The sequence below is a fragment of the Nannobrachium achirus genome (genome assembly GCF_963921795.1).
Source record: "Nannobrachium achirus genome assembly, chromosome: 21".
Lineage (NCBI taxonomy): Eukaryota > Metazoa > Chordata > Actinopteri > Myctophiformes > Myctophidae > Nannobrachium > Nannobrachium achirus.
The window spans coordinates 13890703-13917092 of NC_137828.1; the positions used below are offsets into that span (position 1 = coordinate 13890703).

The following is a 26390-nucleotide window of genomic DNA, read 5'->3' on the forward strand; positions in this document are numbered from 1 at the left end:
TTTTTGCTTCATATGCCAAGGATTATTATCCGTTTTTGTTTGGCCTTTTTTTGTAGACGTGAAATAAGCAGTCAGCGCCAAAAAGGTATAGTCTTAGCACTTTATTGATGCATTGATTTAAGCTTGGCTTTTGTACGGAGATTTGTGATAATAGTAATACAAAAAACAACAACTGCTAGTGCAATACGGCTGTTCATTGTGTAAAATTGCTTTTGCTGCTTTATAACTAACTCACTCAGGAATTATGATGTGGTTTTGTGAGCCATGAATGTACTGTAAAGTTTTGCGCTTCATTAATATGTGCAATTTTGATCAACTGTTTTCATGCGGCTAATGTGACCACCGATACAGGATGTCACAAGGAAAATAAAGAAACATTTGATAAAAAACATGTTGACCTGAGATTAGACTGTTGAGTTTGTTGCTGCTTAGTGCTTAGCCACAATCACATGCTTTTATGTCAGATGTTCCCTCCATAGAGTCAGCAAAAGTTGTCCTGAAAATTGTAACAGCTATATACAACAGTTTTTCAGCACTAACCTATCAGCAATTACCTGAGTGCTAATTCAAAATACAAGGCATTCAACCCAAGGCACACAACAGGCATTCAATCACAAAGTTAATACATAGAAATTCTTCTTATTGTCTATGTCTGAGATTCCTAAACATGTTTTAAACATTGAGAGGTTCAGTGGTGAACATTGCAGAGATGTGCAGACCTAAGGACTTGTAGCCTTGTGTTGCCAGACTCTGTCACGCTGTCTGGCAACGCGAGGCTAGAGGACTTGAACCCTGAGCCAAATCTGTTGAACCCTCACTGGTCAAATGAATAGACCAACATCTTTTTTGCATGATGGCGATGGGGCACCCTTCCAAATGTTCTTGTGATTGCATAGGCCTTTCTGATATGTAAAATGTCAATATCATAGTCTTACAAAAAAAGAATAATTATCAATTAGTCCAGGGGTCTTCAACGTTTTCAGGCCAAGGACTCCTTAGTTGGGAGAGAGATGAAGCAGGGACCCCCACAACCTTTTCATAGATTCCATATAGTTTCATCGTTTGACAGCACGATCATCAGTGTAGGCCTATTTTGGATTCATGTCAATTTGTGTTTTCAGATATTTAACCACTTGAACCGTAAATACTTAATAATCGTAACCTTTAACTCTGTACTTAGTCTGCTGTTTTCCCCTCTACACCAATGCTCTTTGCCGAAAATAGCCGATCTACAAGCTCACAACGTCTCGAAGCGCGAGGCGTTGTGAGCTTGTAGATCTGCTATTTTTGGCTAAAGTTCTCAGAATATTGACACTAGGGTTCAAGTGGTTAATATAAAAAAGTAGAAAAGAAAACCTTTCTATCACTCAAAGATTTGGAGGACCCCCTGTAGTAACTCTGAGGACCCCCCAGGGGTCCCGGACCCCCTCTTGAAGACCCCTGAATTAGTCGATAAAATCCTTGAGTAAACAAAGGATTTATTTGATCAGTCACTTGGCCTTTTCCTCAGCAGGGGTCCCTCAAGTATTCTCTGCACGTCCCTGGAATGTTGTTATTGCTCTCATGATGAACAGAACAACATGGAATTGGGTGACAGAGCAGTATATTGCTTTCTTTCCCCAACAAACGGAACCAGACGGATCAGGCCGGTGCAGCGCAGCGTTCTTCAGAGAATCAGAGGAATGATGGCCATGCGAAGGCTGGGATACTCCCTGAACTCTCGGCTGTAGATTCTGTGCTTCCCTTTGGCCCAGATAGTCATCTGAATGAAGCCAATGAATGAGTACAGCGCCACTGTGAGGACGACAGAAACCCAGCATGAATGTATTGTGCATAAAGCTGGATGGGGCCCTTCTGTTTTTTTGTTTTTTTTCATGTTATTACCGGTACATTTTTCTCTCCGGTCTCACATTGCAAAGTGATCACATGATACATGAATGTTGGACAGATTTAACAGCTCCCTGCCAGGCCCGATAATCCTGAGAATTTAACTCATTTACTGCCATTTTGAAACAGCTCCCATCAGGGCTCCCCGCCAGAAGCCTCCATAGACTTCAATGTAATTTATAGTGCACGGATCATGCACGCCCATGCACAGATGATGCACCATGTTTGTGCAGTTTGTTCACAGCTTTCAAACAAAAAAATCCGATTGGAAATCCGTTCAGGCATTCTTGAGATAATAGCCATTATGCTTTACATGTTATGTAATCAAAAATGGCCGCCCTGTTTGAAAGTTGGGGTTGTATGGGGGTTGAACATGCAAAATCGCGATTGAAATCATGCTTACTAGATTTGATGGGGTCCAAAAATAATTTTTCAATTTTTTTTTTTTTACAAACTCGTCATACTAGTCATAGGCAGAGTGGACACACTTATATAATTCGTCAAACTAGTCATAGGCAGTAAATGAGTTTTAATAAGCTTTAATTAAAATACTTTTTTTAATCAAAAAAGCAGAACTAAACCTCTCGGAACGGTTTCTTCACTGACCCATTTGATCGCTGCACTATTACCATGGCAACCGGCAACCAGAAGTAGATTTCCTTCCGAGCCATGGGATGGTTCCATTCACTCACTGTTTATACAACACAGGAGCTAGTTCTTGAACGGATGGTCGGTTTTTCAACGTTTTTTTTTTTTTAATTTATTTTGAAGCTGTGGACAACGTAAACACGCACGATTCATGGTTGGAGTCCGATCGTGCACGACGGATATTCTCGTGACCACGTTAAGAGGTAAGAGAAGAAAGACAGTGATCTACATAGGAAAATTCTCGTGACTATCGGGACAATGCACCTATGTGAGGCAGAGTGCATGCATGCATTACATGGGCCCCCACCTTCACTTAATGCGGCCCTCAGGTTGGAATTCTGATATAGGCCTATTATTGATTGTAATGACATGTGTATTGGCCTGCTATACTTTACCTGGTAAGCACTGTGTCATGATAGAGAAGCTCACCCACGCTCCAACCTACAGTACATGGACAGAATAGACAGATTAAAAGACAGTACTATACTGTAGACTAGAATTACTGTGTGTGCGTGCGTGCGTGCGTGCGTGCGTGCGTGCGTGAGTGAGTGAGTGAATATTTTATTTCCATATCTGGACAAATATTTGACCCATCCCATATGGGATTATCAGACACATCAAATACAAACTATACATGTAAACAAAAACAGACATTCCAGTGCAAATTCCGCCAACAGCTAAATACATTTCATTAAGGCACCATTCTCATACATACATATTATATGGTCACTTATCATCACACTCCGTGGTCAATATTGTCTATCCAATACTCACAGCATAGACCACAGTCTTCACAATGCATCAATAGCACTCAGCGTCTAACAGTATACTGTACGGTAAATAAAACAAGTGTTTTGTGGTACCTCATATGTGTAATTTGGGCAGGATACAAAAACGTAGAGCCACGTGAAGGGATTCCTAGTTGGATTAGGGAAGGTTTTGCACCTTGTTCCTGCAAATTAATACAAAATGTTAGATTTCATCAGCTTCTGTGAAGTAATGGTAAAACCAATCACTTCTGTCGCTGTCGGGCAGAGGTGTGTCATCTCCATTCTATAAGATCTACAAGCTCAAGTCGAAACGCTTGCAGATCTGCTACTTTTGATGCTATTGTGTGATCAACAGGGCATTAATTAAAAAAAAAATATATATATAGAATATGGAGATATACATGAGTTATATTTCGTCGTTGTCAGGTGGAAACCTTGTATGTCCAAAACCGTTTGTTTTGTATTTATCATTTTAAAAATGATTTAAACTAGTGAAAACAGCCGATCTACAAGCACACATTGTAGATCTGCTGTTTTCACTACTTTTGTGCAACGGCCTTATATGATGAAGCAGGGCTTTGCTTTGCGAAAAAAATATATAAATTTGAAACTTGGAGATACGAGGTTTCTGCCCGACAGTGACGATTTACTTTGTTGGCCGCCCAGCCCCCAAAATGGAACGAAGGCCGACATTTTATTTCAACATTTTCCTAATGGCCGGCCTGGACCGGCCGGGAATGAACCGGCCGTTCGGGAGTTGTCCCACTTTTCCCAATGGCCAGCACGTCCCTGCCGACAGCAACGATGTGCATAAATTGATAGATAATTGATAGATCTATCTAGGCTCTTACCATCCACTGTCCTGAGGTCCTTCAGGGCCAAGTGAATGGAGAAGTTCCCCATCTCACACAACTGTCAAAAAGGGATTACATGATAAACAGTCAGTGGGGAACTAGAATTAAACTGTGAACATCTATGGTGGAGCAGTGGAGCGTTGCCAGCCATACATACAGTACATACCACAAATATGACTAGTGCATAGTTGACCTGGGAGTCTCCGTACGCTGTGGAGGAAGGTAAAAGTCAATCTGGATTCAGATCACGAATTCAGGTGCTTCCCCCGGTGGATGATGGCAGTTGCGACCCCCTAACGCAGGGGTCTTCAACGTTTTCAGGCCAAGGACCCCTTAGTTGAGAGAGAGATGAAGCAGGGACCCCCACAACCTTTTCATATATTCCATATAGTTTGACAGCACAATTAACCGTGTATGTTGGATTCCTGTCAATTTGTGTTTTCAGATATTTAAACACTTGAACTGTCAATAGTTGATCAACTTGACCTTTCACTCAGTAATTAATCTGCTCTTTTTCTCTTCTACACCTCTACACCATATGTGGCTAAAGTTCTTTGAATATGGACACTGGGGTTCAAGTGGTTAATACAACAAAGGAGAAAAAAAGGTTTCTATCACACAAAGATTTGGAGGACCCCCTGTAGTAACTCTGAGGACCCCCTAGGGGTCCCTGACCCCGTGTTGAAGACCCCTGCCCTAACGTTCACATTGAACCACAAATTCAGTTATTTTATGCATAATTAGCTGAACGTTTTAGTTTTTTACAGATCAGCACGGTGCATCTCGATCCATGCCCAATGTGATGTCTGAAATATGGGTTTTCTTGTCTGTAACCATATTGATCAGACACTTTCAACCTGACGTCCCTATTGTGGGTGAGCATTTCGAAAATGTATTCTTTTTAATAGCCAATCTACAAGCTCACACTTCTTTTTTTGCTCCCCTCTAGTTTTTTTCTGAAATGACACCTGAATCCTACCTGTGTACAGTGTGTAGTGCTACCAACATGGTGTAGCAGTCACGTGGAGACGAGAGTCTCCAACCAGGGGAAAGATGCCATTTAGTATATCGTTGATGTTGGGCAGAAACCTCTATTTTAACTTGCAGGGTTTTTTTTTTTTTTTATTGTCACGAAGCAACACGTTTTGAGGTTCTGCTGCTTTCGCCGTTTTTCATTTTATTTTATTTCATTTGAATCCTGAAAAGTAGCGTAACATTTGGAACATATGAGGTTTCCACAAGACACATGACAAGAGAGGATTATGTAAACCTGACTCCAACGACTATTTCATGTATTTATTAATGGATATTTAAAGAGTTAGAAGCGAGAGACAAACAATATGGATTACATTATGAATGGGTGTGCGTGTGTGTGTGTGCGTGTGTGCGTGCGTGCAGTAACTTACATGGGGGTGTGTAGAGGGGGTGGTTGATATAGTAGGCCAACCATGCTGAGAAGCTCCAGTAGTATATGCAGTGCTAACCCAGAATAAAGACCCAGAATAAAACATTACATGTGCTTAGTGTCAATCTATGAGGGCTTTTTTTTTACAGGTTCACCTTACACATTTCAGTCCATTCATGGCCTTACCTTCACTGTGGTCCTGAGAGGCATGGTCCCACGAGTGAAGCGATGCACAAATATAGTTTCTATCAACCTCTTCACATAGTGACAGGTGTGACAAACGCAGGCTAGTCTGAGAGACACACATGAAGGAGAGATGTTGGTACACTGGGGATTGGTTGTGCTCAAACATATTGTAAGGTTTTAATCATTTTCCTAGCAAATATTCAATCAATTATGTTTTCAATTAGTCTGATTAACCACTGCTTAGTCGCAATAGCAGATAGCTGATCTACAAGCTCTACAATGCATCGCATTGAGATGCCTTGTTGTGAGCTTTTAGATCTGCAATCCAATTTTCATTAAAAGCTAAATCAAATTGACCCCCAAAATCTATTAGTATTGCACTCATATCAAACATTATGGAAAACAACCAGTAATCAGTAGAATAATTCCTAGATCCTTCAGCACCTACTGTAGTAATATTTTGCGCGGGGAGTCCAATTCATGTCAGTGGTTGGCTTTCTGTATTTATCATTCAGTGTTTATGTATTAGCCTCTGCAAAAGTTGTCCTCCTAACTCCATCAAAGACATGAAAAAGAAATGGTCTTGGAAACCTGTCCATCCAGGTCATTATTAAAACACCCTATATCTCCTTCAGTCGGATTTATTTTTTTGATTTGATTTGAAAACCTGAAATGGGACAATCTGCATTATGAGTACTTTTACTTTAAGTATATTTTAATGCCAATACTTTGGTACTTTTACTCAAGTTAATTTTCAATTTCGGACTTTTGCTTGTAGCGAAGTCTTTTCTATATTGCAGTATTGATACTTTTACTTGAGTAAAACGTTTGAGTACTTTTTCCACCACCGAGGAGGACTGAGGCCAATTTTGTCCCAACGCTTCTCCGCAATAGAAACACGGCTGACCAAAACAACCAATAGAACGAATTGTAGGAAGTATTTGTGCATTGTACTTAGCAAGAAGGAAAATGAAAAAGAGGGGTCTAATTACTTTTCCATTCCATATAGCTACTCTTGGTCTATTGATAAACGTGTGAGATCTCTGTGTTGATGTTGTTTGTACAACAATATATAGCCTACAGTTGCGTGATGCAGTCGAAGTGTTTCCACTTACGTAACAACAGTATAGGGGCTGGAGGTGAAGGTGTGGCCGGGGGGGTAGATGTATGGAACACGGAAATAGAAGAGGAGGTAGGTGAGGAGAGGCCCCATGCACTCTGCTAAAAATACCTGAAAACCAGTTACAAAGAGTTAGACAGAGTAAAGCACAGAAAACATGATCTTTTACTGGTTTATTTTTTTCTAATGTTTATTCAAACAGCACTTTTCAAAACTGTTACCGTGCAAAAAAACAAAAAAAGCAAAGGCCAGTAAGTTCTTCTTTCGTCTAATTCTCATCAGGGGTCGCCCACAGGGCATCCATCCTCTGTTTCCATCTGTTTACACTAAGTTCAAAACTCAATCTATAAATGAAATATGGCTATTTAATCACACATCAGGCAAAAAACAAAACAAAACAAGGGATAAATAATTGACAAAAATCTGATCAGCCAGTAAAGAAAAGTGTTTTTTAAGAAGTGATTTAAGAGATTAAACTAAGGCCGTTGTTGGCAATATAAGAACATTTCATTGCTATTCATTGCTATTCACAAACATAGGAAAGCTTAATCATTCTACAGAATTACAGTATCAGTCCTCCTGCAGAGGAAGGCTTGACAAAGCGAGGAGTGAATTCGAGGCGGGTTAATGTAATAGGTTCACGCCCCTCGCGGCTTGGGAACTTTTGGCTGGTGGAGACGACGGAGGAGCGCCATCTCAAGCGGACTTGAGGCCGTGAGACACCGGCGAGCGAGCTAAAGCGAGCGAGACACCGTGTCGAGCGCTGCGAAGTCCGCTTGAGCCGACTCAGCGTTACGTCCCGATAGGGACACAATCGTAAAACGTCATCCCCCCGACTTTCGGCACCTCTGTGCAGTCCGAAGGGTTCGTAGTCGAAAGCTCCTAAGCCGCAAGGGGCGTGAACCTAACAATAACCCGCCTCAAATCCACTCCTCGCCTTGACAGATAAAGGGACTCTTCTTACCATAGGCCATGCTAACTGTGGGCCCAGGTCTGTGAAGTACATGGTGGCGGTGGTTCCAACAGGTAGAGACTGTAGGGTCTCATCGTCTGACAGGGCTTTACCCCCTGGAAACAAACACGCAAAACAAAAAACAAAGACATTACTTCATTGAGTAGTATAAACGATACAAAAAATACGTTTGGGAGCTGGGGTCATCACCAATTCGCCATGCTGGCTTACTGTGGACATTTTTGTCAACATTCCATTTTTGCCACAGTCCCACAGACATACAGGATGAGTGGACAATATTACCAGAAGCACGATAGCCTGAATGACCACACAAGACTGAATGACCACAGCAGGGGCTGTAACTCTGAGAGTGTACAAATGGAACTAAATAATTTGGTTCCATTTGTACACTCTCAGAATTAAGGAGGATCTTGCAAATAAAACATTTGAGAATCACTAGTACTAGTTGGACTCCTAATATGTTACAGTAAGTAAATAAGTGTCATACATAATCTGAAGAAAACCTGTAGACTTGACATTCAGTAATTGGGGCTTTTGATCAAAAAAAGAACATTATGGTGTGTAAAAAATAACCATGTCTTTGTCACCGACACATTAATCTGTGTACGGACATACTGTATTGATGTCCTTACTGGGGCTGGGACTCTATTAAAAAAATAATCGAATAAATAGAGGCTTTGTAATTCATTAATAACTGCATATAAGTATATGACCTTAATATGCGTAAATTGTAAAAACATGTAAATGTAATTAATTTAGTGAAATTAATCAGTTAAAGTCCCAGCTGACTGGATTGTTCCGTGTCTATAAATGCACCCATCATCCAATGTGAAACCACCAGAACTCTTCATGATTGTGAACCATTTATGTTCAGGACATTTTTGTGACTGTGAGACTGTAACTGTATATTAGCATGTTATACAGGGACGTGCTGGGCCCCTGATTCAGCCGGGAAAAAGAGTTGTAGAGGCCCTCATTGCGGGCTATAGAGAGAGAACTCTCTCTATAGCGCTGCTGCTACTCAAAGATTTGCCATTTCAGATCACTACAAGTAACAAGCCAGTGGGCCAATTATTGTACATGAGTTATATTTCGTCGTTGTCGGGTGGAAATCTTGTATGTCCAAAACCGTTTGTTTTGTATTTATCATTTAAAAAATGATTTAAACTAGTGAAAACAGCCGATCTACAAGCACACAACGCCTCGCACCGCGAGGCGTTGTGTGCTTGTAGATCTGCTGTTTTCACTACTTTTGTGCAACGGCCTTGTACAGTATGATGAAGCAGGTCTTTGCTTTGCGAAAAAATGTATAGATTTGAAACTTGGAGATACAAGATTTCTGTCCGACAGTGACGATTTACTTTGTTGGCCACCCAGCCCCCAAAATGGAACGAAGGGCGACATTTTATTTTAATTTCTTTCCTAATGGCCGGCCTGGACCGGCCGGGAATGAACCGGCCGTTCGGGAGTTGTCCCGCTTTTCCCAATGGCCAGCACGTCCCTGAATGCACCCATCATCCAATGTGAAACCACCAGAACTCTTCATGATTGTGAACCATTTATGTTCGGGACATTTTTGGGACTGTGAGACTGTAACTGTATATTAGCATGTTATAGCTGTATTCAATCTATTAAACATTGTGAGGTAATACACACACATGTACTGTACTCACTTGGGTAAAGCGTTAGGGCCTGTCTGGATGGATACCACTGGGGATCTGTGCACACACCGCACGCACGCACGCACGCACGCACGCACGCACGCACGCACGCACACACACACACACACACACACACACACACACACACACACACACACACACACACACACATTTAAGGAGTTAAAACGGCGATTCCCAAACTTTTTTTTGCACCATTTTTTTTGGTAATATAACTATATATATTATATTGTTATAGACTGGTTTCTTGTTTACAAACATTGAGACTAAATGCACAGTTGATTGTATCATGTAATCAATTCCGTCCAATCCCCAAACCTGTTGTTTTGGGGAGCGCTGGTTTCATTGGCTAATTTTGGTACCGACCCTGCGCACGCATCTAGTTCTTAGGCGCCGTACAGACATTTGCGTGAAACATCTTCTCCGTATCGTCTGAGAATGGCCACTGGGGGCGCCGTACTAATGCATTGTCAATGGAAGGTTGGTGTTTTGTCGTTGCCGTGTCTCTTGGCCAAAAGACAGGCTGCGGTTGAGCTTGAGACACGGCAACGACAAAAAACCAAACAACCTTCCATTGACAATGCATTAGTACGGCGCCTCCAGTGGCCATTCTCAGACGATACAGAGAAGATGTTTCACGCATATGTGTGAGTCCAGCCTTATCAGTGTAACGTGGACCAGAAACCCGTCTATTATTCTTCAAATCATTATATTTTGCCATTTACTCGGGGCCCCACTTGCAATACCCCCGCGGCCCACGAGTGCAGGCCCCCCTGCCCACAGTTAGGAATGGCTGAGCTAGAGGCATATTAGGACAGACAGACAGTTTGGGCTCCAGGCCCAGTAATAATTAATCACAATGGATTAGTTTAGTGCTCTGGTGGACTGAGGCAGCCCCAGGCTTATACAAACACTGACAGTAGGAAGACTGCAGGCCTCGCACAGGGTCAGCTTTTTAATAGCACATTTCTGTTGACTGTTTAACAGCTCTATTTTGATTGTCTTAAGTACCAGCTCTTATGCCTTAAATTAAAGGCCTGTCCATACTGTCTCCGACCTCCGACCATCAAACTTTATGTCGGAAAGGTCGGAGCTGGTACTTAAGACAATCAAAATACAGCCCTTTAAGTCTAAAAACTTTACATACGGTAAACGAACTCTGCCAGGGGTTAGGCCACACCTCTATCTAATACATGTTTGGCTTTAAAAAAAAAAGAAGATGTCCATTGTCCCCTTGCAGTTGGCAGAAAAATATAATCAACCCCAAGACAAATCTATTTTTAGATTAACACACACAAACAGCATGTGGATGGCAGCCATTTTGGCAGCCATTTTGAAGGTGTGCAGAAAGCTGATTACATGATCTAATTTTTTACATTTTTTTTATCAGCATCACAGGCAGCCCAGAGAGAAGTGAACACATTGTTGTCTCATATATTAGTGAACAGTGCCCCCTAGTGGCCAAAAATTGTAAAATGTATAAACGTTTGGCAGGCAACAGCTGGGTACCAAAAAACGTTTATATTTGGCAGTGAAGGTGTTTTATAAACTAAGGTTATAGTAACAATATAAATCATAACGTCAAATAATATGAGATGTCAAGTCAAGACACACAGGACAAACATCAGGTTGTTACAGATCGTTTGTATGGATAAGGTTGATTATGTCATGCATGGGTACCAGGGTACAACATATCATTTCTGTCGGGCATAACACTCTCCATATTCTAGGTTTTTGTGTTTTTTCGTAAATGAATGCCTTACTGATCATATGACAATGTCACACGAAAGCAATCAAAAGTAGCAGATCTGCAAGCTCGAAACTTGAGATCTGCATGCTGCTACTTTTGCTATTTTAAAATTTTCATCGTGAAAAGTAACAGTTTTGGACAAATTAGGTTTCTACCCGACAGAGACGATAATACAAGAGTATCATCATTGCCAGTGTTGGAGTTAACTTACTAAAGTAACTACAGTTGTCGCGCTAGGAGGCGCGAATGTCCCAAAGGGATTGCCTTTCTCCCAGAAGTAAACAAACCATGGTTACATCCGTAACCTTCAGTTATTCTAGCAATATAACACATTACCAAACGGCAATTCAGTATTATATTATTACAATTAGCCTTAGTTAATGAGTTACTTTAATTTTCCAAGTTACTTTACTGACCAGGTTCCAGCTGTCCCGTTATGAACGGGACCGTACCTATGTTCCCCAGGTTCTTTGTTCCCCATTTACCCCTCAAAAAAAGGTTCTATGTTCCCTGCTTACCCAAAAAAGGTCCTATAGTATGTTCCCCAGGTTCTATGTTCCCCACTTACCTCCACATATAAAGGTTCTATGTTCCCCGCTCAACTTAAAAAAGATTCTATGTTCCCTATTCTATGTTTCCTCATCCAAAAATGCAGCAATGTTTCCTCATCCAAAAATGCAGGATAACATTCATTTCTAATTATGAATAACTCAAAACACCCAATAATGGGGAGAAATTACGAATACTAGTGGGACAGGGGGCACTAGGGACATCTGGACACCATACTTTTGTTATGACTGGGCATCTGGACGAGTGGGCACCTGGCAATAGGGACATGTGGGCATTTGGACGAGTGGGCACATAGACGAGTGGGCACTTAGGGGTGAAGACATCTGGGCACTTGGGCAACTGGGCACCTAAATTAGGATTGCCCACATGTTCTTAGTGCACAGATGTTCCACCATTTCCTGCATTTGAGTTGGGAACATATTTGTTTTTTTGTTTTTTTGGTGGGGAACATAGAACCTCTTTGTGGGGAGGGTGGGTGGGGAACATAAAACCTTTTTGGGGGGGAAGTGGGGAACATAGAACCTGGGGAACATAGAACCTGGGGAACATAGAACCTGGGGAACATAGGGTTACCCCCTTATGAACAAATAGGGGTTGTATGATGTAAAGTATGACGTGAACAAACATGCACGGTACATCATTATGAGACTTAACTTCTTGTTTATTCCCCAAAATGACTCACTGGGTATACCAATGTTACAGATTGCATATACAGTAATCTAATGACATTATTTATTGATATTTATTTAATAAAATGTTTGTCTAAACATTTTATTAAATAAATATCAATAAATTATCATTGTTCAATTTGGGCATTTTGATAAAAGTAACAAAACAAGTAATAAGTAATAGGATAAATTACTCTTGCTCAGACGGTAATATTGTAACAAAATGTATTACTTTAAAATGAAGGTAATGAGTAATGTGTATATTTTACCAACAACTGATCATTGCATAGTGAGACATTTGGTATGGCGTGAACACTCACTTGATCTGTGAAAAAGAGTCTTGATTTCTGCTACAGTGGTATGGGGCTCCAACTGAATGGAATGCAAGAACGTACAGTGTGGTTAGTCATTTCCTTTGGTGGAATTAACAAAGTACATACGCCTAAACAAGTATTGTACCAGAGTACAACTTTAAGGTACTTTTACTCTTGAGTAGGCTATTTCCAGATACTTTATCCTGTACTTGCATTCCACTACATGTCAGAGGCAATTATGTTAGAAAAAATTGTATGCGTACTTTTACTTTTGGTACTTTAAAGTGTTAATTCAGCTATTTTTGACATGAAAGCTGTGTGAAATACTTGCCATTAAAATAGTGGTTAATCCACAAAACTAGTGTCATTTGTATTGTTGGCCTATTTCTACCATATAGAGCGAGGTTTCGTTCTGATCAGCAGACTGCAAAGCACCTTGTTTTGGGGAAATACGTTGCAGCGGCGTAGTGATACTGGACACAAAAAAATAGTACCATGTGACAGAGGGGTCAAAGTTGAACGAAAGTTGGTCTATTTGGTAGAAATAGGTCAACAATACAAATGACGCTAGTTTTGTGGATTCATCTATTTTTAATGATTGGGCCATGAGCCCCTGCCAACTTACCGAAACTACTTTATATTCATCTAAAACTGACCAGAACTCTGACCACGGGACTCTGATAATGAATTAATATACATAGCCTATGTAACCACTATTTTAATGGCAAGTATTTCACACAGCTTTATGTCAAAAATAGCTGAACTAACACTTTGAGCACATTTGGATATTCCTTAGCGCAAATGTGGTTGATGGAAATGTTTTTCACCTGATTATACCTGGCAAATTTAAAAGGTTACAGCTCTATGTTCTGATACCAATCTTTGCTATGCAATGTTGGTTCAGTAAGAGGGGTCTAAGACAACACATTATCAGGTACCAATTGTATCCAATCAGGAGAGGTTACAAGCATTTATCATTTATTTATCAATTTTTTATTCAAATAGTTTTGTTATAACAATTCCAGTTGCACTTGTGCATCCTGTATGAGTTCTCTCTCCCAACAGGGTGCATCACCCTGAGAACATGCAACCATGAGAGGTGACACACACACACACACACACACACACACACACACACACACACACACACACACACACACACACACACACACACACACACACACACACACACACACACACACACACACACACTCTCACACACACACACACACACACACACACACACACACACACACACACACACACACACACACACACAAAAACATACCTTATCTACAAAACAAAGCTGATTCCTTGTCTTGGAATCCAGGACTTCAACCTGTCAAACACAGAAGACATACTGTATATTAACATAACAACGTAATCCTTGCTTGTTGAATAAAGAAACGTTCCAAAAATAGGAACCATCGATTAAGTTTGATTAACTGTTGCACCCCTACACTGATCTGACTGGCCATTTCTCTGATCAAATGCTCCCAATCAGAATAATGAGTATGACCGCATCCGGCTCGGCGGCTCCAAGACTAATAGGGATGCGTCTTCTTCTTGTCCTGCAACTGCATAGGTTTTGCACACAGCACAGATCTTTTTTAATCTTAATTAGAGCGTGTCAGTGTGGTGATGTACGGCATATGCATGGAGGAGGAAGGGCGGGCGGCCCAACAACCACAATTTGCCCTGAAAGCACTGCTCAGCACAGTGGACTGCTGTCTACTGGACACCGTAATACTCTGCTAATGGACACCGGAAGATGTGCTGAGTCCACAGTCAAGAAGGCTAGAGGGAGGGCGAGAGAGAGAGAGAGAGAGAGAGAGAGAGAGACTATAGGAATTTACTGGAACTGCAACTGATGATTTTAGTTTTTTTGTGATTATTCTATCGATTACTTTTTAGATCTGTTTTCATGTGATTGTTTTAATAATGGATTGCGTTTCATAGTACTTTAACTCAAAGCACTTTACAATGGCCCATTCATTCATACATACATGGGAAGTGAACCGTCGAACAATCGACGCCAGCGTCCTCACTTCCCACATACCGATGGTGGCAAACTTGCACAGACCATCTCATTGGAGGCAATGAGGGGTTCAGTGTCTTGCCCAAGGACACATGGACATGTGGACAGGAGGAGACAGGATTTGAACCACTGACCCACGGATCCACAGATCATTGGCTAACCTGCTCTGCCTCCTGAGCCACAGCCACCCTCGTTTTGGGCTCTGTTGTGTCTCTTGCAACATTGTCCTGCTAATACACTACACAGGGTTCCATCGTAATATGAATTATTGAGAAGCACAGTTTTTTTATGTAAATGAAAAAATATATATAAGAACAAATTGATTAACCACATGAGCATTATTTTGTTCTTCAACATGTTGTGAGCTTGCAGATATTATGACAATCCTATTAAAATTGGCTAATGAGGAATCAAAATACAGTGAAAGCTCAGTCCTTAGACCTGTGTTGGTTTCACCACTCAGGGGACTATATGGATGGAAATTAGCGTATCTACCGTAGTTAAATTCGGTATGTTTACATGAGATCACGATTAGCTGATTCATTTCACTTTCATGTATGTATGTATAAGTGTATAAGTTCATTAATTTGCAATCCAAATTTAGCATTGTCCTGTCTAAAGAAAGAAAGAAAGAACCACTTAAACCCTATGCTTTGTTGACCAGGGTCCCAAAGGGCTCTGTACTTTGCCCCCTCCTTTTTCCTATAGTTCACTAGCATATTTTCTTAAAAGGCGGGGAGCTGAGCCATGCCAGGAACATACACATCACAGATTAAGAGAGCACCACAGGTCTGCTGTCAATATACTCATTCACTGATGGCTTTCTTTTATGTACTGCGTGCACTGTACTGCAAAATGCTGAGCGTCAATTGACTCAGAGAGACTCGTATGGGTACAGTTTTTGCCCTCTGAATTAAATTTATGCTCAGGATTTTGCATTGTTTGTGTTTGTGCTTTTGGCTATGTTCATGCATGAGGCTTGGCTTGCTGACATTTAAGTGCAGGGACATGTTGATGTTGGAGGGTCATTTTGCTTTTCTCCACCCCGTCTGTCATCCTGTTGAGTGACATTATTGGGACATTTGTTTGAGAGCATACCGTTCGGTGCCAGCGGGTATCATCAGATCAATGTGACTCTCTGCATGTCTGTTTTGTTACACAAACGTTGTTCCGGACAACGCGTCGGACAGCGTCCGTCCGTACGACCGTACGACAGGCCTGTGTGTTCCTGAGATTGCATGCATCGGCTTCCCTGATTGGACCAACCCAAATCATCCGCTTCACGGATTGGATCTACAAGCTCAAAATGTGTTTCTTCGCGCCGGGTTTCGCACAGTGCAAAACCCGCGAATCGCACTTATGGACCTTCTACTGCTTATGGATCTGCTTTTGATACTTTTGTGTGACGTTGTAGTAGGGCATTCATTTACAAAAAAACTAAAAGTATCTGGAGATAAGAGGTTTCTGTTGGCTACAACAGGCGACAGCAGCGATATATGTGTCTGCCTGCAGACTCTTGTCTGTGTTGTCTATGATGTCTAAGAGGCTTTGGGAATGGCTCGAGTAGTGAACACTTATGGCCCTGTAACAAGTTGTCGCTCTCGGGCGGAATATGTCCAACCCCATTACTTTCCATGACATGAAAAAAGTAACCTGTGCAACCATTGCAAGACACTGTCAAATGACAATTTACCTGTATATTAGATAGTGCAGTAATGTGCAACAGTAATCTAGGAGGCAGGAGCACACATAAAACAACTAAGTGCAGTATAACTCTCCCTTAATAACTTCATGGGCGGAGTCCCTCAGGGATCTACTAGTGTATTGCGTTGTGAGCATGTCGATCTGCTATTTCCTGCGAAAGCTTCCCCCACAAGACGGATGTGGAACGCTGGGGTTTAATATTGGACAGAGGGCTTATGAATCACTTCTTGTTTCGAACAGCCAGGAAGTGTAATCAATAAAGCACTCAGATGATTTTTTTTGGTTTAGTTTAGTCTTTTGGTACACTGCCAATTGACAGTCTGCCCTAAATTGACCATAATAACCTTCCACCCTACTAGCTGTAAATAAACCGCAAAACCATGATTGATAGAGAATACTGACAAGAGGCTTATTGAATTACATGTAATGCATTCTGGCAGCTACAGGACAGATAGAAATAGGATATAGTATCACAACAGCATGGCTGATTTGCAACACAACCGAAAGTTTTTTTTTAGGGATTTAACTGACTACGGAACACTATATTGTACATGGGCATGGCACTTACTATACTACTGCCTAGCCTACAAATATTAACACCCACCGCTGTCTTAGAATATTCATTCACATATCGTCACTGTCGGGTTGAAACCAGCTTGTATGTCTAAAACAGTTACTTTTCAAGAAATGCTAAAAATGTTTAAAACAAGGCATCTGCTATTTTTGCTACTATCGTGTGACACTCTTCCTAACAAAAAAATAAGGGCATTCATTGACGAAGAAAAAAAAAAACACACATTGAAATATATAAGCTATGTGTGACATTGAAGTAGGCCTACAGCTGTAGTTTACCAGTTTAGGTGTACATGTGTGCTAATTTTGCATGTGGCCTCTATAGTAACCGTACGCATGCAGTTCCCTGTAGGCTACTGCATGCATGTTGGAAATGCCAGAGCAAAGCTATAAATCAGCTTGAGGAGGCCTAGTGCTCTCATACTGAAAACTTTAAGAATACCCACACAAACTGCTAACTGACACGCAAGTTAAGCACCTCAAGTAAGACACAACATGTCAAGGAGTCAAGCAGTTGAATGAACACTATGGGTTTTACTTTGTTGACTGTGATTATGAGAGACAACTTTAAACTTAAGCTTTGGAATTCAGCTAGCCGTGATATGGGGTTGATTCATCTCACAATGTCTTTATTCTGGGTTAGAACTGCACATACTGGCCTACTGTCTACCGGCCGGTACATCAACTCCCTCTACACACCCCCATGTAAGTTACAGGCATGCTCGCACACACGCACACACGCAGGCATGCACACATCATGCCCACACACAATTTGTGTGCATATTACAAACACAATAAGTTCACTGGTTGAATAATAATGAATGCATGCACATTGCAGTGTACTGCCAAAAAGTTATACCTTATCTTACTTTTAAAGTTCATTCATCCACATTTATCCAAGTCATTGAATACATCATCAAACCAAAATAACATATCTATAACACTATTATTTATATATTCTTTTGAATTTTTAAGTATGCTTCACAACTTCAAGGCGGCAAGGCCTACCTATCAATATTATAGACCAATGTTTCTCAAAGTGGATTCCAGGGACTCTCTAGGTTCCTTTAGGGGGGTCTAAATGGACCCATACAAGTCTGTAACTCTGACAGTGTACAAACCCATTTGGTTCCATTTGTACACTGTCAGAGTTAAGGGGAGACCTTGACATTTTGAAAGTTTGAGAAACACTGTTGTTACAGACAATGATACCCAGACTTACCTCAAAGAAAGTGGGCCTACTTCTGCTCATGTTGGATGCTGCCGCCGAACCCCTCAGTCCACACACGTTGCCCACAGCACATAGCCAAGAGGTTCCTCTTCTCTCCGGAACCGCGCCAGCAGAGACTGACCTCTTGTCGACATCCCTTCTCGCATTCTGGTATCCCATCTCTCTCTCTCACACGCACACACTCATACACACAACATTCAGTGAGAGAGTGCAGGGAGGGACAGGGTATCACACAGGAGACAACTACCCCCTCCTCCCCTCTGCCCCTCCCCGTGCCCGTTCATCTCCTCTCCTCCCCCGTCTCAGTCATGAACTTTTGGGGAGAGACACTTATTGGCACTGGAGTCCAACCATGACTAGTGTAAAGAGAGAGAGAGAGAGAGAGAGAGAGAGAGAGAGAGAGAGAGAGAGAGAGAGAGAGAGAGAGAGAGAGAGAGAGAGAGAGATCATTTACAATTCAGACATTTAGCAGACGCTCTTAATTCAGGGCGACTTACAATAAGCAAGGACAGCACAGGGTAATACATCAAATGCAGAGAGAGACAGAGAGAGAGACAGACAGACAGACAGACAGACAGACAGACAGAGAGAGAGACAGACAGACAGACAGACAGACAGACAGACAGACAGACAGACAGACAGAGAGAGAGACAGACAGAGAGAGAGAGAGAGAGAGAGAGAGACAGACAGACAGACAGACAGACAGAGAGAATATTAGGGAGAACACCTACAACCATAGCAATTGAGTTAGTTAGTCAATTGTATCAACAGAGGCTACTGCTACTCTATCCTACATGATTGTTTAAACATTTTATTCACAGAACGTTAAGGACTACAACTTTAACAAGGAAAACAGAGGTATAGAACAGAAGTTAAGGGTGATAAAAAAAAAGTATTTTTAAAAATGCACAAGAAGGTGAATAGATGGAGAGTCTTGCGGAGCCAACGTTCTTCCACCACCACGAAGCCACCTGCCCCGGGAAGAGACTTATGACACTCTGGGCCCCTGTTGCCAGATTTTGTGAGGGAAATAAGCAGCCAGCAGGTCTATGAGAACACGCCCAGAAGACGTGAAGTACACAGGCTTCTTTTGTATGTGATTTCTTTCCCCCCTAACACAAGGACTGATGAATATATTATTATTAAACAACAACACCTTCTTATTCCCCTATGAGATACAATAATCCCTCACACAGAAATAAGACAGGAGAGTGATCAGAGTGAGAATGGAATGTTTTACTATGGAGAGAGAGTATTCAAGACAAAGGTACAACAGAATAATCAATGGTTCGTGCTCTCTCTGACAAATTATGTTTTGACATGAGTTTATGTATGGTCATTTGGTCAGTCAGTAGATGACGTTTCAACAGTTCATAGGATATGTTTCTTGTCCACGAATGACAAGACAAAGAGTCCATATACAGTAGATTCCTGGGGGAAGAGATGTCCTTGCCGTCTGAGCTGAACCAAAACAATTCTCATTGTTTTAGGAACAGGCTCCATGGCAGTAGATAAGGCCTTTCTACCAGACCTTGTGTGTACTGTACATGACATTATATGACATAGTCAGGGTCAGGTGGTCATCAATATGTATTGATAAAAAGATGATATGAACCATAACAAAATACCTATCAAGGACATAGCTGGTAAAAAGCCACGAGGTTCTCTTTGGTTTTTCTGACATTTCATTTTCAGGTCTGCTTCCCTGTCCTCAATGTAAATAGTTCATATTTTTTTATTTTATTTTCCTTTTATGTTTGTGTGAATTGGTTAAAAAAAAAAGAAAATGGATGGTAATTTAGGAAGAGTTTTATTCTGAAACAAAATCATCCTCTACCAATGTTATACATGTGTATATATTTATATATAGATGGAATTTTGTGACAGGATGTACATACTTTTCCCTAAATAAAGAACTGCAACAAAAAAAAGTACATAGGCTACATTGGCTACTTGAAAATAGAGACACGTTGTGAGCTTGTAGATCTGTTATTTTCATTTTCTTGAAGAGAAAAGGTTAAATATTTGGAATATATTTGAACGTGTTTTCATGGGGAATACCCTAATTAGCCTATGGCATCCTTGACATGCAAATGTCTGAGAACTGATTTAAACAATAATAGGCCCTAATACAAAAATTGGAAAAAGCCCAACAACTGCAACTCACAGCTACCAATATTTGTAAATAACTTCACAGGAAAAACAAGACAAAAAGTCGCTTATAATAAGCAGACGTGGCAACACTCACTCTGAGGCCCTGGCACTCATGCTGACTCAGCAGAAGATGAGATTAGCCCACAGTGGGGTCACGCGCTGACATCTGGGCCGCATGGGGTCTGTCTGCACGTGCATACCAGCTCATTCCTTCATCTGCGCTGAAGACGTTTTCAAAAATTATGTGATCACAGCTCCAGTGTGAGCAATGAGCAGCAAGTTATTTGTCACACGAGAATCGTTGTTCTTGGAGAGACCGGAGGAGTTGATCAACGTGGCTTCCATATCTAACTTTTGGGAGTTTTCTTCGTAAATGAATGCCCTTTGACTAAATGAATGAATGACTTTATCATTACTACAGCGGCGCACAAACGCTTGTAGATCTGCCGCTTTTGAATTTGAATCCTGAAGAGTAAACATTTTGGACATAAACTATATTTTGGACAAGAATTATATCGATTTTTGGTTCATGGAGATGTTTTTTTTTCATGATCGCTTCCGTTTTCACTGTCCAATGCAATGCACCTGCATCTGAACTAAGTGGATGGGCCAATACTTCGTGGCTCAGCAGCAGGTGTTAACCAAAAACACACCTTCTTGTGTTTCCGGTTCAAAACTGCCACTGAGCCAATCAAATGAAGCCATGAGAAAGTGACCCGGAACAGGAAATGTTTATGCCACCTTCTGGAAAAGGGGACTAAAGCCGAAGCTGCCTCTCAAGTCCTTAAATTAGATCCTATTTCCTACACTTCTTTCCTATTTCCTTGTATGTTAGTCCCGCCCACTAACAATAGAACGCCCCTGCAAGGGAGATGGCCCTATCACCTGTGATGTTGTCATCAGAAATGGGACGTCTCCTCTTCACTATTTCCTCAATGGGAGGGACTAACATACAAGCAAGGAAATAGGAAATAGGATTTGATTTAAGGACTTGAGACGCAGCATTCTGTTGGAGGTGGTCAGGGAGTCATGTGTTCACAGTTGTAACCTAATGTGAACGCAATGTTAAATATGCATATTTAGATATTTAGTTTGCCAAATTTTCATGTGAGTGGTCTAAGTGATTCTGTCCCCATAGCTTTTGCAGTGTTTCTGCAATTGTTGTCTAACTCTTGCATGTTCCATTCTTGCATCTGGTCTAGGATTTTGTGCATTCTGAAAAGCGCATAGGCCTACAGTGGTTTCAATAAATATTTGCATTCACTTTTGAAGCACAACGGAAGTCCACCCTAGAATTCCAATCACACATGGACACCGGAGCCGCGAGGAATGAAAAGCAATATGTCTCAAATAGATCTAGACACAATAAATCTGGATACAAGATACTCCCACGGAGCCTCCGTTTTGCATGCATTGGGTTACAGCGCAAGCAGTTCCATATGGGAATTCTCTCTATTAAAGTATATACTGTATAGGAGAGTTATTTTAGGCTCCTTGGGTGTGTGTCGCGGCATGAAGGCGTCGTATGTTAGCTGTTGGGTTTGTAATATGTGGAGCCTGGTCTCTGAATGGCTGAATCACATGGGAGAAACACACTGTAAAAAGTCTATTGTGAGATGGTGTTGGTCTGTTCATATTGCTTTTCGTAGGGGAAGCTTTTGCGAGTTCCCTAATGTAGGCAGGTCAATGTCAATAATGAATAAATCTACGTGCACAATCGTGGGGTTCCCATGCAAAAACATCTTGGCACGAGAAGTTATTAATCCATTCCATTGTGTAACTATTGTAATAGTTGAATTTCTTACATTGTCAGAGTGATTGTTATTTTGGGTTATTTAAAGGGATATTTCACCCCAAAAAAATAACTTTTTTCTATCGATTACTCACCCCATGGTGACTTGAATTCATGAATATTTTGGAATTTTTGTCACATTCCTAAAGCCAATAATTATTTTGATGACCAGCAGTGGTTCCTGGACATAAAGAGCCTGCTTCTACGGAGACACAAAGAGTCTCCTCAAATTATTGGCTTAGAGCTGCAACAAAAACTATCCACTATATCCATGAATTCAAGTTTCAATGGGGTGAGTAAACAGTGGGGGGAAAAAAAAACTTTTTGGGGTGAACTATCCATTTAACTATGGTGACACTTGAGTCCTATTTTACACTTTGTGATGGTGTTGTGTGAAAATAGCCTTTCTACTAGCTCACGGCTTTAATGACATGCCCAAAATAAGAGTTGCCAGGTTTAATGTGCTTCAAATATTGACCTGAAAGAAGTAGTTGCACAGCCTTTTGATATATTGCGGGTCATAGCTGAATGGTTAGGGAGCCTGCCTTGGGAACCCGAGCCCCTGGTTGTTCCTGGTTTAGATTCCTGGCCAGGGTAGCAATTTCGATGTGTCTCCCTGAGCAAGACTCTTAACCCCCAATTGCTCACGCGCTCCATGTGGGCAGCGAAAATACTTAATTTCCCCCTCGGGACGAAGTAAGGTATATATTCTGTATAGTCTATGTCTCTGGTGGCCGTTTTTAAAGATCCACGTGTCCAACACAATAAGGTCACCATCAGTCATTGGAGACGTGAAGCAGAATGTCAAGCGTAGCTTTACCCTTTCAATCTAGTTCTGATTAATGGCACACTCTGTAACATTCATGTCAGAAGTATATTACTTATTTTTTTTAGACACTATAAAGTAGTGTCATTTACTGTATATGTCTACTGCACAAGACTTCCTCAAAGGGCCTGAGCACCATAGAATTATTAAATGTGCTTTCAACAAAGTGTTGGCAGGTATGTGCATTTACTCAGGAGAAAAACTATAACGTGTTGTACCATGCCCTGAAAATGGGTTTAATACACAATGCCATCATTCACAGTTCCTTTGTAGTGTTTTATTACAGTAGTGGCACTGCTCTCTCTAAAAAAAAAAATAAAAAAAAAAATAAGAAAACATGCATTACTAGACATACAGTAGGCCTACTAGCATTCAGAATGTTTTGAACAGGCCATGGGTTAGTTACATTCAGGGACGGATTAACCCCAGTGAGGGCCCCTGGCCTATCATTTTTTAGGGCCCCCCGACCCTCCACTATAACCCCCCCTCCCTCCCGACTCGCACTATCCAGCTCAGATTTTAAGCCATGATGATCATCTGTGGGCAAAGAAAGCACCTGTAGACAACAGAGGAGGGCCCCACACATTTGATTTGTAATTAACCTATACATTTAACTTTAGTATATTGTTAATGACCACGTGGCCCAGTTCCCCCAAGGGCCCCTAAGAGCCATGGGCCCCTGGCAACGGCCCCACTGGCCCAATGTTTAATACAGCCCTGGTTACATTTCTGTATTATGTTCCATGGTTTGCATCGCCATGTTGGCTGGTGGTGGACATCTTTGTCAAAATTAAATGTTTGCCACGGACATAAAAAAATTGTGGACAATAACATTACCAGAAACACACAAAGAGCTAGCCCCTGAGTGACCATAACAGGTCTGCAACTCTGAGAGTGTTCAGTATTTGTACACTCTCAGAGTTACAGGGGTCCTTGCAAATAAAACATTTGAGAACCACGAGCCATATAGTGAGGTATAAATCAGTGTCATATTATGAAGAAACCTGGAGACTTGACATTCTGTTATTGGGTCTTATGATCAAAATAAGAACATTATAATGGTGTGTAGAAAAGAAAATCAAAAGATTTTTGTCTCATCACAATGCATTTACACTCATGTTTTAAATAGTCCTAGTGTACATTTGGTGATAATTTTTCTTTCAATCCACTAAGTGAGTCATATAACTTCAGTAGGCACTAATGAGCGTCCGTCACTGTCTGGCCAAAAACTCATTCTTTTTTGGCATAAATCAGGGCTATTGAACACCCTTTACATCTGAGTGTTGGTTAAAATAATATTGAACCAATGGAAAGTAGTAAAAAGCCCTTCGGTCAAAACCCCCTAACTCCACTTGAGCTAATTTTCCCGAAAATGAACATTTTGGAGTTAGGAGGTTTCGGCCCGACAGCAGAGATATATATGAGTGGATAGCACTATTCACTACCACTGACATCAAGGGTGAGTGGAGAGCCACTCTCCTCTCAACAGACCTCTTCCATGTGGGGACTGACTGCCCTCTGCTGGAGAACTTTGGTCGGTGCCTCCAAGTTGGAGACAGCATAACAGCCATTTGTCTCTTCTTGCAATACATTGACAGCAACAAGCGCTGCACCTCAGCTCCAGGGTTCAGCAGCCAAATACTGACAAAGATGAATAACTCTGTTTTAGTGTGGGGATTTAGGGGAGCAAATGCTAATTTCGTGCAATTTTGACTTAAAGCGCGAAAGTTTGCACAGATGTAGCCCAGGGCTTGCTCTAATGATTTAGCTAGGGCGCCCGAGTCTGCGACCTTCGGGGTCGTCACAGCGGCCAAATCAAGTTGGGCTCCCAGTGACTTTCTATACAGGTGGAAAATACCCAGAATTATTCTTTTTTTCTGGGTATTTAAGGAGGATCTGAGGGGTCTAACTAGGGGTTTGTGGTGATGCTGAATCCATTGCAGGCATTTGTTTTGCACAAAAAACATTCAGTAGGCTAGAAATGGCCTCAGAAAACAAACGATTTTCAGCAGATATGCTGAATTTCCCCAACATTCACTGTCATGTAACTTACATTTTCTTGACAACCAATTGACCAATCCTCATGGGAGTTGCATTTCTGGAATCAGCTCCTCTTGCCCGTTCTGGAGATATCTAGAACCTTTGAAAACGGACAAAAAAAATGTCAGCATGTAGATCGGCTACTTTAATGAATTTTCACATGAATCGTGGGCATTTTTGTGAAAAAGTAAATAAAAATGTGAATAAGGGCACTGCGACGTTGAGCAAGTGGCGGCTAAGACGTCCTCGGAATTCCGAACGCATTGGTGCGCCATTCAACGACGCCGGACGCACCGTTCGGCCGGTATCGCACATTTCGGGAAGTTTGGGGGGCCGTGACAACCAATGGCAACGCTGCTGTAACTTTCACTCATTGAGAAATGTTTCTCTGCTTGCATCAAGCCCGATCGATGTCATGCCCCCGAGAGCCGTATACTACACCACCGTGATTGGTAATGGTAGGTTCGTCAGCTCCGCACACAACACTGTAAAAGTGCCATTCATATAAAACTCGCGGGCCGCACTAACATTAAACTTTCATATTAAGGTGGGGGCCACAAAATATCGTCTCGCGGGCCGGATTTGGCCCGCGGGCCGCCAGTTTGAGACCACTGCTCTATACACTTATCCTGGTTTGTTTACTGTTGAGTGAGAAAACAAGGTTGCACATTAAGCTACCCCCCCCCCCCCCCCCCCATACACACACACACACACACACACACACACACACACACACACACACACACACACACACACACACACACACACACACACACACACAGTCCCGACCCACAGTTTGAGAATGTAGTGAAGTCTCATTTGTGCCCTCAACACAACACAAGGTGACTCCACAGGTGAGGCTGCAGCGGCTCCAGGGTGTGAGAAGGATTGGCATTGTTTTTGTTCATCTGGAGGCCAACAGAGCAGCGCTCCATTGTTTAGTAGCAGACATGCTTCCATGCAGGGTGGGGCTCCTGTAGAGGACCCCCTCTGGTCCCTCACTTTGCATGCAGTGTTGGGGGATGACACTTTGAAACAGTAGCCAGTGGTGGAAAAAAGTACTCTCATTGTATCGGACCAATACCCATATATGGAGACCCCTGGTACCCATATATGGAGATCCATGTACTGTATATAGAGATATGCTGTGAGAGCCCAAGCATGCTTACTCAGTTGTTCGTTATGTGAAGGTCCTATGACGTCTATGA

General features: G+C 41.6%; 1 protein-coding gene across 1 annotated transcript; it reads right to left on the minus strand.

Moving 5' to 3' along the window:
* Positions 1-1666: 1666 nt before the first annotated feature.
* On the minus strand, positions 1667-26117 carry LOC308306604 (very-long-chain enoyl-CoA reductase-like; the record flags this gene model as incomplete). Its single annotated transcript, XM_080751643.1, has 11 exons — positions 1667-1794; positions 2931-2976; positions 3399-3487; positions 4157-4217; positions 4326-4369; positions 5566-5638; positions 5751-5856; positions 6866-6981; positions 7835-7938; positions 9517-9561; positions 26030-26117. The coding sequence occupies 11 exons, from the start codon at positions 26115-26117 to the stop codon at positions 1667-1669; spliced, it is 900 nt and encodes a 299-aa protein (XP_080607769.1).
* Between the last annotated feature and the right edge of the window lie 273 nt (positions 26118-26390).